The sequence below is a fragment of the Hyperolius riggenbachi genome, chromosome 7, assembly GCF_040937935.1.
Source record: "Hyperolius riggenbachi isolate aHypRig1 chromosome 7, aHypRig1.pri, whole genome shotgun sequence".
NCBI classification, from domain to species: Eukaryota; Metazoa; Chordata; class Amphibia; order Anura; family Hyperoliidae; genus Hyperolius; species Hyperolius riggenbachi.
The window spans coordinates 49,240,981-49,259,826 of record NC_090652.1 but is presented as its reverse complement, the minus strand read 5'-3'; the positions used below and the strand labels follow the sequence as shown (position 1 = coordinate 49,259,826).

Here is an 18,846-nt window from a genome sequence, read left to right as displayed (position 1 = left end):
ACTAAACTATTGTACCATCTGACTATGTCAACCCTTCAATGTCATCATATACCCACTCCAGTCCTATCCTAACAGGCGGCAACATATCTGCATATCCCATAATGTTTGTGAAAAAGTGTTCTGGAACCAGGGGCACCTGATCCACCAGGCCATACAGGCTGTCACCTGGAGCGATGTGCGGGGGGGGGAGAAACTGGGCCATCCCCGTCCTCCCAGTTGACGCAGACGCAGCACCAGTTCACCTGTCGGCTGCAGCCCGCGGAGTCTGGCAGGTAGAGCAGGGTGGCAGCTGCATTACGATAATTTTCCAGTGAAATGCAGCCGCATCACGATTATTTTCATAGGGAGGCACCACAAGGGGGAGGATGGGGGAGCGTGTCGGTGCACCATGGGGGGGGGGGGCACCGCAGGTTTTCTCGCCTGGAGTGCCAAGATGGCTAGAAGCGCCCCTGACTCCAGCTGTGGCAAAACTACTAATCCCATCATGCCTCTGCCTCCCCGAGTTATGCTTAGAGCTGTCAGAGTATTGCAATACCTCATGGGACTTTTAGTTCCATCTCAGCTGGAGTGCCAAGGTTAGCCATCACTGGCCTAGAATAACATCTGTGTGGTGTAATTACTGAACTCTGTTTGCGGCACACAGACCATCAGCTGTTTACCACCAATTTTCTTGCTGTGTGTAGAGATGTCGCTAACATAGAATTTTCCGTTTGTGAACGGCGAACGCGAACTTCCAAAAAATGCTCTTGACTGGCAAACCACCATAGACTTCAATGGGCAGGCGAATTTTAAAACCTACAAAGCCTGTTTCTGGCCACAAAAGTGATGAAAAAGTTGTTTCTGGGAGTCTAACACCTGGACAGGGGCATGCCGGAGGGGGATCCATGCCAAAAGTTCCACCAAAAATTACAGAGTTGACGGAAAGTCAGGTTTTAATCCAGGGGTCGAGTGGTGCAAGGACGCGGGTGAACGGCGTCCACTTACTATTTCCAGAGAGTGGACGCCGTTCACCCTGCCATGTTCAGAGGGGAGCAGCGCAGTGGAAGGAGAGCTGTGAGCAGCGATGGAGAAGGGGGGCCATCTCCCCCCCCTTCCCTCACCTTAGGGTGCTCTCCTTCCCTCGCTCTCCCCTCCTGAAGTAACGTACGGGCAGCCGGCAGCGGGCGGGACTTACCTCTCCTCGTTCCGGCGCCGGATCTGCATGCCGCTGCTCTGGTCTGGACCAGACCAGACTTGCGGCACGCAGATCCGGTGTTCCGACGACGAGGAGATGTAAGTCCCGTCCGCTGCCGGCTGCCCGCACGTTTCTTCAGGAGGGGAGAGCGAGGGAAGGAGAGCACCCTAAGGTGCCTGCTCACAGCTCTCCTTCCACTGCGCTGCTCCCCTCCTGCTGGGGGACACCTGATTACCTATTCTGGGGACATATACCCCCTGGCTACATATACTGGGACATATACCCCCTGGCTACATATACTGGGCACATATACCCCCCTGACTACATTTACTTTGCACATATACCTCCCTGACTACATATACTAGGCACATATACCCCCTGGCTACATATACTGGGCACATATACCCCCCTGACTACATATACTGGGCACATATACCCCCCTGACTACATATACTGGGCACATTTACCCCCTGGCTACATATACTGGGCACATATACCCCTGGCTACATATACTGGGCACATATACCCCTGGCTACATATACTGAGCACATATACCCCCTGACTACATATACTGGGCACATATACCCCTGACTACATATACTGGGCACATATACACCTGTCTACATATACCCCTGCCTACATATACTGGGACATATACCCCTGCCTACATATACTGGGCACATATACCCCTGGCTACAAATACTGGGACATATACTGTACCCCTGGCTACATATACTGGGCACATATACCCCTGACTACATATACTGGGCACATATACCCCTGGCTACATATACTGGCACATATACCCCTGGCTACATATACTGGGCACATATACTCCTGGCTACATATACTGGGCACATATACCCCTGGCTACATATACTGGGCACGTATACCCCTGGCTACATAAACTGGGGATATATACCCCTGGCTACATATACTGGGGATATATACCCCTGGCTACATATACTAGGCACATATACCTCTGGCTACATATACTGGGGACTACGATACTCATGGATACTTATACTGGGGACACCTACAGACCTGGCTACCTATGCTGGGGGTACCTATTTTGGGGGAACTGCTGTCAGATTATCTGCATTCTTGTGGAACCGCTGTTATGTATTTTAGGGAACAGCTGCCAGATTATGTGTATGTTAGGGGAACGGCTGCTGCCAGATTACGTGTATTTTGGGGAACTGCTGCCAGATTGTGTATGTTTGGGGGACCACTGCTGCCAGATTATATGTATTTTGGGTGTTCCGCTGCCAGGTTTCGCATATTTTAGGGAACTGCTCCCAAATTATGTGTATGTTGGGGGAACTGCTGCTGCCACATTATCTATTTTGGGGGAATCACTGCCATATTATCTGTATTTTGGAGGAATGTCTACCAGATTATGTGTCTTTTTGGTGAAATGCTGTCAGATTACATCTATTTTGAGGGGGTTACACTACGGCAGACCTTTTACATCACTGCTAAGGTCATGTATATTTGGCTCCACCGATGACCACGCCCACATTATGCTTGACCACATCCATTTTTTGGCGCAGGGGTTTTCCAGGTGAGTCCACTCACCTCTTTTCCCAGGACTAGACCCCTGTTTTAATTCCTAAAGGGCAGAAATCCCATTATGCACAGCTCTGGGTGTCAGTGGGCTGTGGAGTGTCACACACAGAAATGCAATAGTACTATCAGAATACAGTAAAATAATAATGCACTGGAGTGGTTCTGTGCCTGCAACTTAATGAGGCAACAGCAGTAGTGTGCACAGCTCTGGGTGTCAGTGGGCTGTGGAGTGTCACACACAGAAATGCAATAGTACTATCAGAATACAGTGAAATAATAATGCACTGGAGTGGGTCTGTGTCTGTAACTTAATGAGGCAACAGCAGTAGTGTGCACACAGCTCTGGGTGTCAGTGGGCTGGGGAGTGTCAGACACAAAAAAACCCCACAGGAGACCGATGTGCTAGCCCTCAAAAGGGTTGTTTGGGGTGCTTTCACAGCAAGTGAGGAACAAGATCACAGGCCTAGCTCAGGGGCAAACGCAGGATTTTTAAGGGGGGGGTTCCTGAAAGGTCCAGAAGCACGTATGTCCCGAGTGCTTCCGAATACAGGTGGCTCCATACTGCCCATGCACAAAAGTGCGCTGGCGTATTACGGAGCTGCCTATCTTTGGAAGTACTCAAGGACACTAGTGTTTCTGAGGGCTTCTGGTAGCAGCAAATGTGAACGGGGTACAGCGCTGGAACAACTCCCCAAGAGAGGAACAGGAGATAGACTTAGTTTGGACAATTCAGTGGAATATGCTACATAGTTTCACATAGCGCAAGCGATACCCATATGATGCAGGGATATATGCATCTGCGGAAGATGTCGGCGCTACATAAATACTAAATAATAATATTTTGCCTCACCAGGATTGCACTTTTATTTAGCTTTCCTGCAAGACAAGAACACACAGTCAGCTCTAGGGGAAGAGGGAAACAAAGGTGAATGAGGGAGGGCTGGTGCACACCAAGAGTGCTTCTGAGCGTTTTTCAAATCAACAGTGATTTGAAAAGCGCTTGGCTAATGTTACCCTATGTGGGTGTTCCCACAGCAGCGTTGTGATTTTTCAAAATCGCAGGTATACTGCATGTAGCATGTTTTTAAACAATTCATTCAAAAATCGCTCTGAAAATCACTTCACAAAATCACACTCACAAATTGCTAGCGATTGCTATTGTCATTTTGGCGTTGCACTAGCCCAGAGAGAGGAGTGAAGAAATTGAGAATAGCCTGAGATGGAGCAGAGAACTTATCTGTATTGAAGTCCCACATCACACAGGCTACTTGCCTGTAATCTGACTCCTGTCCCTGTCAGTCTCTCACACAAGTCAGAAAGAAGCCCTCCTGGAGTCTAGGGACTGTCAAAAACTTTTCAGCTTGTTATCCACACCTTCTCCACACATGCAGTCATTATAACAATGGGGAGAGACCAGACAGATGTTTGCCCACAGACCCTGAGTCCAGGCAAGCTCTGCATCATGCTGTGCATATTTACCAGCTTGCCTGCACTCTAATTTCATCATGTCTGACACTTCTGTGCTGTGGAGAGTCCAGGACTCCATAATCAACATTCTCTCACTGCAGGCTGCATCTTCTTGTGAGGGAAGCTGGGCTGCCTCTCTCATTCTATTAGCTGGAGGGAAGCACCAGAAGTAAGAAGGGAGGGAGAATGAGGCTGTTTATATTATGCGGGCTTCCCTGGCTGAATACACAGCTCAGTGCAGGGGGGAGGTTCCAGACACCCGGAATAGCCCCCTGAGTTCGCCAGTGTAGCTAATGCTTTATCTACCTATCTGCAACAAGTCTGACCCTGCTCTCACTGATGCTGGGTACTCATGCTGCGATTTCCCACTCGATCCACGGGATTGATCGGGATCGATTCGATTATTTCCAACATGCTTGATTGGGTTTCGGCTGTATCAATCGAAACACGTCGGAAATAATCGAATCGATCTGATCGATCCTGCGGATTGAGCGGGAAAACGCAACGTTTGGACCCAGCATGACAGTCAGTAGCCAGCAGAGAATTAATCCAATATAGCCACCGCAACTGCTTTTTGATAGGAGGGGCAGGGGTCCAGGAAGGGGTGCTAGCTGATTGGCTGCCTTGTGTCTGCTGACTGTGAGGTAAGGGGTCAAAGTTTAGCACATAAGCTCAATGATGATGTATGGGGGGGGGGGGCAAATTGAACACGCCAAATGTTCACCGCAAATGTGAACAGCCGATGTTCGCAGATTACTGCTCACCAGTGAACTGTTCGGGCCATCTATAGCTGTGGGGGCTCTATCCAGCTTTAGTGGGGACCTGAAATGGGTAGATCTACAAAAAGTATGAGTCATTGCTCTTCCCCATTTAAAATAAAATATACTTCTCATGCACTAGTAGTATTTCACAATTTTATGAGCTTACCTCCTTCGGACGTCGTACCCCAGCCAGTTACCCAGCAATGCAGACCACATGGGAAGGTGACGGAGGAGGATGGCAGGCAGATAGGCATGATGTATTCAGTGTAATCCACAGGGCTGGACAACTGTGCCAAGGAAATGTCTCCAATGCTTCTTCCCGAACTGGTATAAAAAGGGTTTATGATAACCCTTGTTAATGTTCTGTTAACTGTGTGAGGACTGTCCACATAAAGCTGGTATAGACCCAGATAAACTGTATAATATGTCATATTAAACCTTTAAAAAGAAGAGCAACATCTATTACTGAGATGCAATTTGCTGACAGATAACTGCATTTCAACAAGTTCCAAGCATAATGACTTGTTTTTGGGTACCAATGCTTCCCTCTTAAAGTGAATGGGAACCGCATTTAAAAAAATGAGACAGATACTTACCCAAGGAGAGGGAAGGCTCTGGGTCCTATAGAGCCTTCCCGCTCCTCTCCTGGTCCCCTCGTTCCAGTGCTGGCTCACCCGGTAACAGTATTTGACTAATTTAGTCAAATACTGCTTTATCCGGCCGAAGGAGGCTTCAGAAGTCTTCAGGGAGCCCGAGTGCTCCTGAAGAAGGGTGGCCCTGTACTGCGCCTGCGCAAGCACGCTCTCTTGCACGCTCACGCCTGTGCAGTATGGAGCTGCACGTCTTTGGGAGGACACGGCTCCCGAAGACTTCCAAATACCCTTTCGGTGGGGGATTGAAACAGAGGGGAGCCAGCACAGGATAGAGAGCACCAAGAGAGGAGACGAAAGGCTCTATATGACCCACAGCCTTCCCTCTCCTTAGGTAAGTATTTGCTTCATTTTTTTAAAAATGCGGTTCCCATTCACTTTATCCTCCCTGGCATTATGATTATTTCCAAACTTAGAGTCTAAAAGCCATGCAATTTTTTCACAAGCTTTTAGACTGTAAAAACAAGAAAAAAAACAACATACCACAGAGAGATCTGCAGCAGCCCCTGCATATAACTCACTCAGGAACAGGATTACCGCTCTGAGCTAGTGTTGGGCGAACACCTAGATGTTCGGGTTCGCGAACGTTCGCCGAACATCGCCGCGAAGTTCGGGTGTTCGCGCCGAACTCCGAACATAATGGAAGTCAATGGGGACCCGAACTTTCGTGCTTTGTAAAGCTTCCTTACATGCTACATACCCCAAATTAGCAGGGTATGTGCACCTTGGGAGTGGGTACAAGAGGAAAAAAAATATTTGAATAAGAGCTTATAGTTTTTGAGAAAATTGATTGTAAAGTTTCAAAGGAAAAACTGTCTTTTAAATGTGGAAAATGTCATGTTTCTTTGCACAGGTAACATGCTTTTTGTCGCCATGCAGTCATAAATGTAATACAGAGAAGAGGTTCCAGGAAAAGGGACCGGTAACGCTAACCCAGCACCAGCAGCAGCAGACGTGATGGAACAGGAGGAGGCGCAGGAGGAGAAGGCTACGCTTTTTGAGACAACAACCCAGGCCTTGCATGAGGACAAGAAGCGTGCGGATAGCATGCTTTGTACCGCCATGCAGTCATAAATGTAATAAAGATAAGAGGTTCCATAAACAGGGACCGGCAATGCTACCCCAGCAGCAGCAGCAGCACACGTGATGGAACAGGAGGAGGCGCAGGAGGAGAAGGCCACGCTTTGAGACACAACAACCCAGGCCTTGCATGAGGACAAGAAGCGTGCGGATAGCTTGCTTTGTACCGCCATGCAGTCATAAATGTAATAAAGATAAGTGGTTCAATAAACAGGGACCACGCGGCAACGCTAACCCAGCAGCAGCAGACGTGATGGAACAGGAGGAGGCGCAGGAGGAGAAGGCCACGCTTTGTGAGACACAACAACCCAGGCCTTGCATGAGGACAAAAAGCATGCGGATAGCATGCTTTGTACCGCCATGCAGTCATAAATGTAATAAAGATAAGTGGTTCAATAAACAGGGACCACGCGGCAACGCTAACCCAGCAGCAGCAGACGTGATGGAACAGGAGCAGGCGCAGGAGGAGAAGGCCATGCTTTTTGAGACACAACAACGCAGGCCTTGCATGAGGACAAAAAGCGTGCGGATATAGCAGCAATGCTTTTTGCCGCCATGCAGTCATAAATGTAATACAGATGAGAGGTTCAATAAACAGGGACCGGAAACGCTAAACCATCCCAGATGTTCATTGGTCATGTTACTTGGTTGGGGTCCTGGAGTGTTGCGTAGTCGTTTCCAATCCAGGATTGATTCATTTTAATTTGAGTCAGACGGTCTGCATTTTCTGTGGAGAGGCGGATACGCCGATCTGTGACGATGCCTCCGGCAGCACTGAAACAGCGTTCCGACATAACGCTGGCTGCCGGGCAAGCCAGCACCTCTATTGCGTACATTGCCAGTTCGTGCCAGGTGTCTAGCTTCGATACCCAATAGTTGAAGGGTGCAGATGGATTGTTCGACACAGCTACGTCATCTGACATGTAGTCCTTGACCATCTTCTCCAGGCGATCGGTGTTGGAGGTGGATCTGCACGCTTGCTGTTCAGTGGGCTGCTGCTGCATGGGTGTCAGAAAATTTTCCCACTCCAAGGACACTGCCGATACCATTCCCTTTTGGGCACTAGCTGCGGCTTGCGTTGTTTGCTGCCCTCCTGTAGAGATGGGCCGAACGGTTCGCCGGCGAACGGTTCCAGGCGAACTTTGGGGGTTCGCGTTCGCCTGCATCAGGCGAACTTTTGCGGAAGTTCGATTCGCCCCATAATGCTGTATTGAGCAAAATTTTTCGCCTCCATTTTACTGTCAGCAGACATGTTATTGTGAAACACACTGCTTTCAGTGCTAGAGAACCCGCCCACCCTCCCTTCAAGCTAGGTCCCTTTATACCATTTGACTCAGTTGTCTGCCTACACTAATTAGTTATGGGACAGCTGCTACACACTCTGCTAGGGAGATTTTAATTCTCCTCCCTCCTCCCTTCTACCTATTCCCTCCTCCCTCAGGGTCTCTTCTGCCAGGGAATTATACTATTTTAAAAACCAGTATACATCATACCATAGCCGGGAATCGAACCCAGATCTCACTGTGTGGTGGGCACGTCACCCTACGCACTGTACCACTACAGTAGTAAGTGAAGCTAGCCTAAAATGTACCATTTATGCTCAACGCAATAGAACCATTAGGCTGCTTAAAGGAGAACTGTAGTGAGAGGTATATGGAGGCTGCCATATTGATTTCCTTTTAAGCTATACCAGTTGCCTGGCAGCCCTGCTGATCTATTTGGCTGCAGTAATAATAATAATAATAATCCAAACATTTGTATAGCGCTTTTCTCCTGTCGGACTCAAAGCGCTCAAGAGTAGTGTTGGGCGAACACCTAGATGTTCGGGTTCGGGCCGAACAGGCCGAACATGGCCGCGATGTTCGGGTGTTCGACCCGAACTCCGAACATAATGGAAGTAAATGGGGACCCGAACTTTTGTGCTTTGTAAAGCCTCCTTACATGCTACATACCCCAAATTTACAGGGTATGTGCACCTTGGGAGTGGGTACAAGAGGAAAAAAAATATTTGAAAAAGAGCTTATAGTTTTTGAGAAAATTGATTGTAAAGTTTCAAAGGAAAAACTGTCTTTTAAATGTGGAAAATGTCATGTTTCTTTGCACAGGTAACATGCTTTTTGTCGGCATGCAGTCATAAATGTAATACATATAAGAGGTTCCAGGAAAAGGGACCGGTAACGCTAACCCAGCAGCAGCACACGTGATGGAACAGGAGGAGGGTGGCGCAGGAGGAGAAGGCCACGCTTTGAGACACAACAACCCAGGCCTTGCATGAGGACAAGAAGCGTGCGGATAGCAATTTGCATTTTGTCGCCATGCAGTCATAAATGTAATACAGATGAGAGGTTCAATAAACAGGGACCGGAAACGCTAACCCATCACAGATGTTCATTGTTCATGTTACTTGGTTGGGGTCCGGGAGTGTTGCGTAGTCGTTTCCAATCCAGGATTGATTCATTTTAATTTGAGCCAGACGGTCTGCATTTTCTGTGGAGAGGCGGATACGCCGCCGATCTGTGACGATGCCTCCGGCAGCACTGAAACAGCGTTCCGACATAACGCTGGCTGCCGGGCAAGCCAGCACCTCTATTGCGTACATTGCCAGTTTGTGCCAGGTGTCTAGCTTCGATACCCAATAGTTGAAGGGTGCAGATGGATTGTTCAACACAGCTACGCCATCTGACATGAAGTCCTTGACCATCTTCTCCAGGCGATCGGTGTTGGAGGTGGATCTGCACGCTTGCTGTTCTGTGTGCTGCTGCATGGGTGTCAGAAAATTTTCCCACTCCAAGGACACTGCCGATACCATTCCCTTTTGGGCAATAGCTGCAGCTTGTGTTGTTTGCTGCCCTCCTGGTCGTCCTGGGTTTGCGGAAGTCAGTCTGTCGGCGTACAACTGGCTAGAGGAGGGGGAGGATGTCAATCTCCTCTCTAAAGTCTCCACAAGGGCCTGCTGGTATTCTTCCATTTTGACCTGTCTGGCTCTTTCTTCAAGCAGTTTTGGAACATTGTGTTTGTACCGTGGATCCAGATGGGTATAAACCCAGTAATTGGTGTTGTCCAGAATGCGCACAATGCGTGGGTCGCATTCAATGCAGTCCTAGGCCGAAGAGGTCATAGCCTAGGGTCACAAAACCTGTTTATTTGGGCAATTTCAATGGTGGCGAGTCTGACATACATAAATCGCAGCAATGGCCGTTAGCAACGTCTGAATCTCACGAAATGTCTCATGCAGGTAGAAGACATATTGTTAGACTTGGGCTCCAAAGATGGGTTCCCTACATCTCTGCAAACCAGAGTTACAGGGCTCCAAATTTGGTAAAATCCCCCATAGGCTTTCATTGGGCCTCCTATTTACAGTTCCAAAATCTCACATCTTTTCAAAGGGCAATTACTCAGCAGTGGCAAATTTTCTAGCATTGTAGGGACCCTTAGGGGGAACATGACTGGTGAGTTTCGGGCCCCTAGGCCGAAGAGGTCATAGCCTAGGGTCACAAAAACCTGTTTATTTTGGCTATTTCAATGGTAGTGATGGTGACGTACATAAATCTCAGCCATGGCCGTTAGCAACGTCTGAATCTCACGAAATGTCTCATGCAGGTAGAAGACATATTGTTAGACTTGGATTCCAAAGATGGGGTCCCTACATCTTTGCAAACCAGAGTTACAGGGGTCCAAAATTGGTAAAATCCCCCATAGGATTTCATTGCCTCCCTATTTCACTTTCCAAAATCTCACATCTTTTCAAAGGGCAATGGCTCAGCAGTACCAAATTTTCTAGCATTGTATGGACCCTTAGTGGGAACATGACTGGTGAGTTTCGGGCCCCTAGGCCGAAGAGGTCATAGCCTAGGGTCACAAAAACCTGTTTATTTTGGCTATTTCAATGGTAGTGATGGTGACGTACATAAATCTCAGCCATGGCCGTTAGCAACGTCTGAATCTCACGAAATGTCTCATGCAGGTAGAAGACATATTGTTAGACTTGGATTCCAAAGATGGGGTCCCTACATCTCTGCAAACCAGAGTTACAGGGGTCCAAAATTGGTAAAATCCCCCATAGGATTTCATTGCCTCCCTATTTCACTTTCCAAAATCTCACATCTTTTCAAAGGGCAATGGCTCAGCAGTACCACATTTTCTAGCATTGTAGGGACCCTTAGGGGGAACATGACTGGTGAGTTTCGGGCCCCTAGGCCGAAGAGGTCATAGCCTAGGGTCACAAAAACCTGTTTATTTTGGCTATTTCAATGGTAGTGATGGTGACGTACATAAATCTCAGCCATGGCCGTTAGGAACGTCTGAATTTCACGAAATGTCTCATGCAGGTAGAAGACATATTGTTAGACTTGGATTCCAAAGATGGGGTCCCTACATCTCTGCAAACCAGAGTTACAGGGCTCCAAAATTGGTAAAATCCCCCATAGGCTTTCATTGGGCCTCCTATTTACAGTTCCAAAATCTCACATCTTTTCAAAGGGCAATTGCTCAGCAGTGGCAAATTTTCTAGCATTGTAGGGACCCTTAGGGGGAACATACCTGGTGAGTTTTGCCACTGCTGAGCCATTGCCCTTTGAAATGGTGTGAGATTTTGGAACGGTAAATAGGAGGCCCAATGAAAGCCTATGGGGATTTTACCAATTTTGGAGCCCTGTAACTCTGGTTTGCAGAGATGTAGGGACCCCATCTTTGGAATCCAAGTCTAACAATATGTCTTCTACCTGCATGAGACATTTCGTGAAATTCAGACGTTGCTAACGGCCATGGCTGAGATTTATGTACGTCACCATCACTACCATTGAAATAGCCAAAATAAACAGGTTTTTGTGACCCTAGGCTATGACCTCTTCGGCCTAGGGGCCCGAAACTCACCAGTCATGTTCCCCCTAAGGGTCCCTACAATGCTAGAAAATTTGCCACTGCTGAGCAATTGCCCTTTAAAAAGATGTGAGATTTTGGAACTGTAAATAGGAGGCCCAATTAAAGCCTATGGGGGATTTTACCAAATTTGGAGCCCTGTAACTCTGGTTTGCAGAGATGTAGAGAACCCATCTTTGGAGCCCAAGTCTAACAATATTTCTTCTACCTGCATGAGACATTTCGTGAGATTCAGACGTTGCTAACGGCCATTGCTGCGATTTATGTACGTCAGACTCGCCACCATTGAAATTGCCCAAATAAACAGGTTTTTGTGACCCTAGGCTATGAGCTCTTCGGCCTAGGACTGCATTGAACGCGACCCACGCATTGTGCGCATTCTGGACAACACCAATTACTGGGTTTATACCCTTCTGGATCCACGGTACAAACACAATGTTCCAAAACTGCTTGAAGAAAGAGCCAGACAGGTCAAAATGGAAGAATACCAGCAGGCCCTTGTGGAGACTTTAGAGAGGAGATTGACATCCTCCCCCTCCTCTAGCCAGTTGTACGCCGACAGACTGACTTCCGCAAACCCAGGACGACCAGGAGGGCAGCAAACAACACAAGCCGCAGCTAGTGCCCAAAAGGGAATGGTATCGGCAGTGTCCTTGGAGTGGGAAAATTTTCTGACACCCATGCAGCAGCACACAGAACAGCAAGCGTGCAGATCCACCTCCAACACCGATCGCCTGGAGAAGATGGTCAAGGACTACATGTCAGATGGCGTAGCTGTGTTGAACAATCCATCTGCACCCTTCAACTATTGGGTATCGAAGCTAGACACCTGGCACAAACTGGCAATGTACGCAATAGAGGTGCTGGCTTGCCCGGCAGCCAGCGTTATGTCGGAACGCTGTTTCAGTGCTGCCGGAGGCATCGTCACAGATCGGCGGCGTATCCGCCTCTCCACAGAAAATGCAGACCGTCTGACTCAAATTAAAATGTATCAATCCTGGATTGGAAACGACTACGCAACACTCCCGGACCCCAACCAAGTAACATGAACAATGAACATGTGTGATGGGTTAGCGTTTCCGGTCCCTGTTTATTGAACCTCTCATCTGTATTACATTTATGACTGCATGGCGACAAAATGCAAATTGCTATCCGCACGCTTCTTGTCCTCATGCAAGGCCTGGGTTGTTGTGTCTCAAAGCGTGGCCTTCTCCTCCTGCGCCACCCTCCTCCTGCTCCATCACGTGTGCTGCTGCTGGGTTAGCGTTACCGGTCCCTTTTCCTGGAACCTCTTATATGTATTACATTTATGACTGCATGCCGACAAAAAGCATGTTACCTGTGCAAAGAAAACAGACATTTGCCGCATTTTCAAAGACAGTTTTCCCTTTGAAACTTTAAAATCGATTTTCTCAAAAACTATAAGCTCTTTTTGCTAATTTTTTTTCCTCTTGTACCCACTCCCAAGGTGCACATAGCCTGTAAATTTGGGGTATGTAGCATATAAGGAGGCTTTACAAAGCACGAAAGTTCGGGTCCCCATTGACTTCCATTATGTTCGGAGTTCGGCTCGAACACCCGAACATCGCGGCCATGTTCGGCCTGAACCCGAACATCTAGATGTTCGCCCAACACTACACGTGACCCGTTCGGCCAATCACAGTGCTAGCCGAACGTTCGGGTAACGTTCGGCCATGCGCTCTTAGTTCGGCCATATGGCCGAACAGTTTGGCCGGACACCATAAGGTGTTCGGCCGAACTCGAACATCACCCGAACAGGGTGATGTTCTGCAGAACCCGAACAGTGGCGAACACTGTTCGCCCAACACTACTCAAGAGCTGCAGCCACAGGGACGCGCTCAAGAGGCCACCCTGCAGTGTTAGGGAGTCTTGCCTTGAACTCCTTACTGAATAGGTACTTGACCTAGCCAGGATTCAAACCCTGGTCTCCCATGTCAAAGGCAGAGCCCTTAACCAGTACACTATCCAGCCACTGTAGTGTGAATCACACCAGAAACAAGCATGCAGCTAATCTTGTCAGATCTTACAAAAATGTCAAACACCAGATCTGCTGCATGCTTGTTCAGGGTCTAGGGCTAAAAGTATTGGAGGCAGAGGATCTGCAGGATAGCCAGGTAACTGGTATTGCTTAACCACTTGCCGACCGCACGCTTATACCGTGCGTCGGCAAAGTGGCAGCTGCAGGACCAGCGACGCAGTATTGCGTCGCCAGCTGCAGGCTGATTAATCAGGAAGCAGCCGCTCGTGCGAGCGGCTGCTTCCTGTCAATTCACGGCGGGGGGCTCCGTGAATAGCCTGCGGGCCGCCGATGGCGGCTCGCAGGCTAAATGTAAACACAAGTGGAAATAATCCGCTTTGTTTACATTGTACGGCTCTGCTGCGCAGCAGCGCCGTAAGGCAGATCGGCGATCCCCGGCCAATCAGCGGCCGGGGATCGCCGCTGTGTGACAGGAGACAGCCTGTCACTGGCTGCACAGGACGGATAGCGTCCTGTGCAGCCCGGATCTCCAGGGGGGGCCAGGTAGGAGAGGGAGGGGGAGGATTTTGCCGCGGAGGGGGGCTTTGAGGTGCCCCCCCGCAACACCCGGCAGGCAGGAGCGATCAGACCCCCCCAGCACATCATTCCCCTAGTGGGGAAAAAAGGGGGGCCATCTGGTCGCTCTGCCTGCACGCTGATCTGTGCTGGGGGCTGCAGAGCCCACCCAGCACAGATCAGCTAAGACAGCGCTGGTGCTTAAGGGGGGGTAAAGGGTGGGTCCTCAAGTGGTTAAAAGGAAATCAATATGGTAGCCTCCATATACCTTTCACTACAGTTCTCCTTTAAGCAACCTAATGGTTCTATTGCATTGAGCATAAATGTTAAATTTTAGGCTAGCTTCACTTACTTCTGTAGTGGTACAGTGCTTAGGGTGACGTGCCCACTACTCAGTGAGATCTGGGTTCGATTCCCAGCTATGGTATGATGTATACTCATGTATGTATCCCCAGCTATGGTATGATGTATACTCATGTATGTATTCCCAGCTATTGTATGATGTATACTGGTTTTTAAAATAGTATAATTCCCTGGCAGAAGAGACCCTCCTCCCTCCGGTAGGAGGGAGGAGGGAATAGATAGAAGGGTAGGAGGGAGGAGGAAGATTAAAATCTCCCTAGCAGAGTGTGTAGCAGCTGTCCCATAACTAATTAGTGTAGGTAGGCAAATGGTATAAAGGACCTTGCTTGGAGGAGGGAAGGTGGGAGGGTGGGTCCTCCAGCAGTGATGTGTATTTCACTCAATTAGGTGTGGCTCCAGGTATTAGAGCTTTTGAAACATGTTTTCTATCATTTTTCCAGCTGATAGAATGTTTTAAAACTTTGAAAGTTCGCCTCCCCATTGAAGTCTATTGCGGTTCGCGAACTTTTTCGCGAACCGAACCTTTTGCGGAAGTTCGCGAACAGGGTTCGCGAACCTAAAATCGGAGGTTCGGCCCAACTCTACCCTCCTGGTCGTCCTGGGTTTGCGGAAGTCAGTCTGTCGGCGTACAACTGGCTAGAGGAGGGGGAGGATGTCAATCTCCTCTCTAAAGTCTCCACAAGGGCCTGCTGGTATTCTTCCATTTTGACCTGTCTGACTCTTTCTTCAAGCAGTTTTGGAACATTGTGTTTGTACCGTGGATCCAGAAGGGTATAAACCCAGTAATTGGTGTTTTCCAGAATGCGCACAATGCGTGGGTCGCGTTCAATGCAGTCTAGCATGAATTGATCCATGTGTGCCAGAGTCCTACCAGAATCCTCATCATTCTCTTGTGAGCGTTGTGATAGTTGTTGTGATGCATCATAGTCGTCACCTTCCTCCTGGTCTGCTTCTGCTGACCATTCGCGCTGAATTGTGGAAGTCCAACGTGCACCGCTCTGGCCCTCGTCAGTGGTGGCATGAAATTCCTGCTCCAACTCCAGCTGTTCCTCCTCCTCCTCTTTTTCGTCATAGCTGCTGGGGCCAGCGTTCCCTGAGGCGGATGGCCTGATGTTGGTACCATCACGCTGATCGTTTTCTCCTTCAGATTCCCCCAGTTGCATCATGACAGCTGTTTCCTTGATTTTCAACATTGACCTCTTCAGTAAACACAGCAGTGGTATGGTAATGCTGACTGAAGAGTTGTCACTGCTCACAAGCAACGTGGATTGCTCAAAATTTTGGAGTACTTGGCAGAGGTCCAACATGTTGGCCCAATCGGATCCACAGAAGCTTGGCAGCTGTCCGGATGCGCCTCGGTACTGCGCCGTCATGTACTGGACCACTGCACTCTTCTGCTCGCAAAAGCGGGCTAGCATGTGCAGCGTAGAATTCCAGCGCGTAGGGACATCACACAGCAAGCGATGGTGGGGGAGATTGAAGCGCTCCTGCATCTTGGCGAGTGCCCCCGAAGCAGTACTGGAATTTCTACAATGTTTGGCCACTCGACGCACCTTCAACAGAAGATCGGCCACGCCTGGGTATGTCCTCAGGAACCGCTGAACTACTAGGTTCATCACGTGCGCCAGGCAAGGGATGTGTGTCAGCTTAGCCAACCTTAAAGCGCGAATGAGATTACTCCCATTATCACACACAACCATGCCCGGTTTCAGGTCCAGCGGTGCCAGCCACAAATCCGTCTGTTCCTTTATTCCCTTCCAAATTTCCTCCCCTGTGTGCTGCTTATCCCCAAGGCAGATCAGCTTCAGCAACGCTTGCTGACGCATGCCAACAGCTGTGCTGCACTGCTTCCACGATCCTACTGCTGCTGGTGCTGGGTTAGTGTTTCCGGATGAGGTACAGCTTTGAGATGCGTTGGAGGAGAAGGAGTCAGAGAGGTAGGTGCTGCTGTTGTTATCCAGTGGGAGGGACGGCGGTGCAGCTGTTTGCGGCGTGGGCAACACCCGCGCCGTAGCAGGTGAGGAATCGCTGCCAGGCTCCACAAGGTTCACCCAGTGCGCGGTAAGGGAGATGTATCGACCCTGTCCGAACGCACTCGTCCAGGTGTCAGTGGTGAGGTGAACCTTGCAGGCAACAGCATTCTTCAAGCTTCGGGTTATTTTGCTGACCACGTGCTCATGCAACTCAGGCACTGCAGAGCGCGCAAAGTGGTAGCGGCTGGGAACCATGTAACGTGGGATGGCCACTGACATCATGCCCTTGAAGCTGTTTGTCTCCACCACTCGATATGGCAGCATTTCGCAGGCCAGAAGCTTGGCTATGCTGGCTGTTACTGCCACGGCCCGGGGGTCATTTGCTGGCAATTTCCTCTTGCGCTCAAACATCTCCGACACAGACAACTGAACCGTAGCGCTGCACACGGAAGGGCTGTTGGTTGTTGTGTTTGATGAACACTGGGAGACCTCAAGAGCACTAGTCCGGAAAGTGACAGTGTCAGCGTCGTCTGATGTTTGTGAATGTTGTGAACCACGCAATGGCTGGGCTACTGCTGCTGCTGAGGCGGGTCTGGTGGTGAGTCTGGTGAACCCAAGGGAGGCAGTGTTGCTGGTACCCTGTCCTGCCACGTTTGCCCACAGAGTGGGATGTTTGGATAGCATGTGGCGGCTCATGCTGGTGGTGGAGAGGTTGTTAATACTTTTCCCCCTGCTCAGGCGGGTCTTGCACACCTTGCAAATCGCCATGGTAACACCCTCAGTGCAGTCTTCAAAGAAAGCCCAGACTTTGGAGCACCTGCCTTGCTGGCGATTTCTGTTTGCTCCTCTTTTGCCTCTCACTTGAACTTCCACGCTTGTGGTGCCTGAAATTGCGCGCCGCCTACCTAGTGGCACAAGGCGAACTCGTGCAGCAGTGGGTTCTTCAACAGACTCATCTGTGCTGCTGCTACGACGGCGATGTTCTCGTTCACAAACAAAATCTGGGTCTATGTCCACATTGTCCATATTCTCCTCTTCCATCTCCTCAAACTCGTCATATGTCATTGTGGGGGGCCGCCGCCGTGGAGTAGAGCTCCCCAGAACAACCTCTGCGCAGCTCACTCCAACGTCGTCTTCCAGATCTTGTCGGCCGACCTCCTGCAATTGCAACCCCTCCTGCCCAACTTGCTCTGGGATTTGGGTTTCCGAGTCCTCCTCGGACTCGCCTTGCATTTCAGTGCGTGGTGCATTTCCCACAGTTAATGGTTGTGAATCCGGGCACAACATTTCTGGCTGTTCCTCCATTGACCTTTGAAAGGTGGAAGTTTGTTGGGCTGGGAATAGCTCCTGCGAATACCTCATTGTGTCCTGAGGTAATTCATCGGACTGGTTATCGGGCAGTTGTGTGCGTGGTGTTGCTGCCGGTTGTGTCAGCTTTGTGCCCACTGGCTCCTTGTAACTGGCTGAGGACTCGGACCTCGTGCGTGATGTGCTGGTGCTGCTTAACCCACTGCTGGACGCTTGAGAGGTCATCCAAGTAATTATCTGGTCCTGTTCTTTTGGATCTGTGAGGGTTGTTGTCCTGGACAACATGGGCGGTATTGAGTGGGTTTTCTTCGGTGCTCCCCTGTGGCCTGTACGTGAACCATCAGGGGAAACACCTCTTCCCTTGCCCCTCCCTCTTTCACCGGATTTCTTCCTCATTTCACTTATCCTTAAAGTACACGCTGACTGGCAGCAGTAGAGTGGCAGTACAGAAATGCTATACAGTGGTGGGTGAGCGGTGTACCACTATTGCCAGCAGCGACACAGAGCACAATGCTATACAGTGGCGGGTGAGCGGTGTACTACTGTTCCCAGCAGACACAGAGTGGCAGTAAACAATGCTATATAGTCTGGCTGAGCGGTGTACACAGAGTGGCAGTACACACAATGCTATATAGTCTGGCTGAGCGGTGTACACAGAGTGGCAGTACACACAATGCTATATAGTCTGGCTGAGCCGTGTACACAGAGTGGCAGTACACACAATGCTATATAGTCTGGCTGAGCGGTGTACACAGAGTGGCAGTACACACAATGCTATATAGTCTGGCTGAGCGGTGTACACAGAGTGGCAGTAAACACAATGCTATATATAGCGTGGCTGAGCCGTGTACACAGAGTGGCAGTACACACAATGCTATATAGTCTGGCTGAGCCGTGTACACAGAGTGGCAGTACACACAATGCTATATAGTCTGGCTGAGCGGTGTACACAGAGTGGCAGTACACACAATGCTATATAGTCTGGCTGAGCGGTGTACACAGAGTGGCAGTACACACAATGCTATATAGTCTGGCTGAGCCGTGTACACAGAGTGGCAGTACACACAAT

At 49.5% G+C, this 18,846-nt stretch overlaps 1 protein-coding gene across 1 annotated transcript in view; it reads right to left on the bottom strand.

Annotated features, from left to right (window-relative positions):
• Positions 1-18,846, bottom strand: part of LOC137525510 (serine protease 27-like) — a 48,054-nt gene that overhangs the window by 16,318 nt on the left and 12,890 nt on the right. Inside the window, exon 2 of the mRNA XM_068246635.1 lies at positions 5,138-5,409. Coding sequence (XP_068102736.1) covers positions 5,138-5,409 — 272 coding nt within the window. The remainder of the gene's footprint in view (positions 1-5,137; positions 5,410-18,846) is intronic.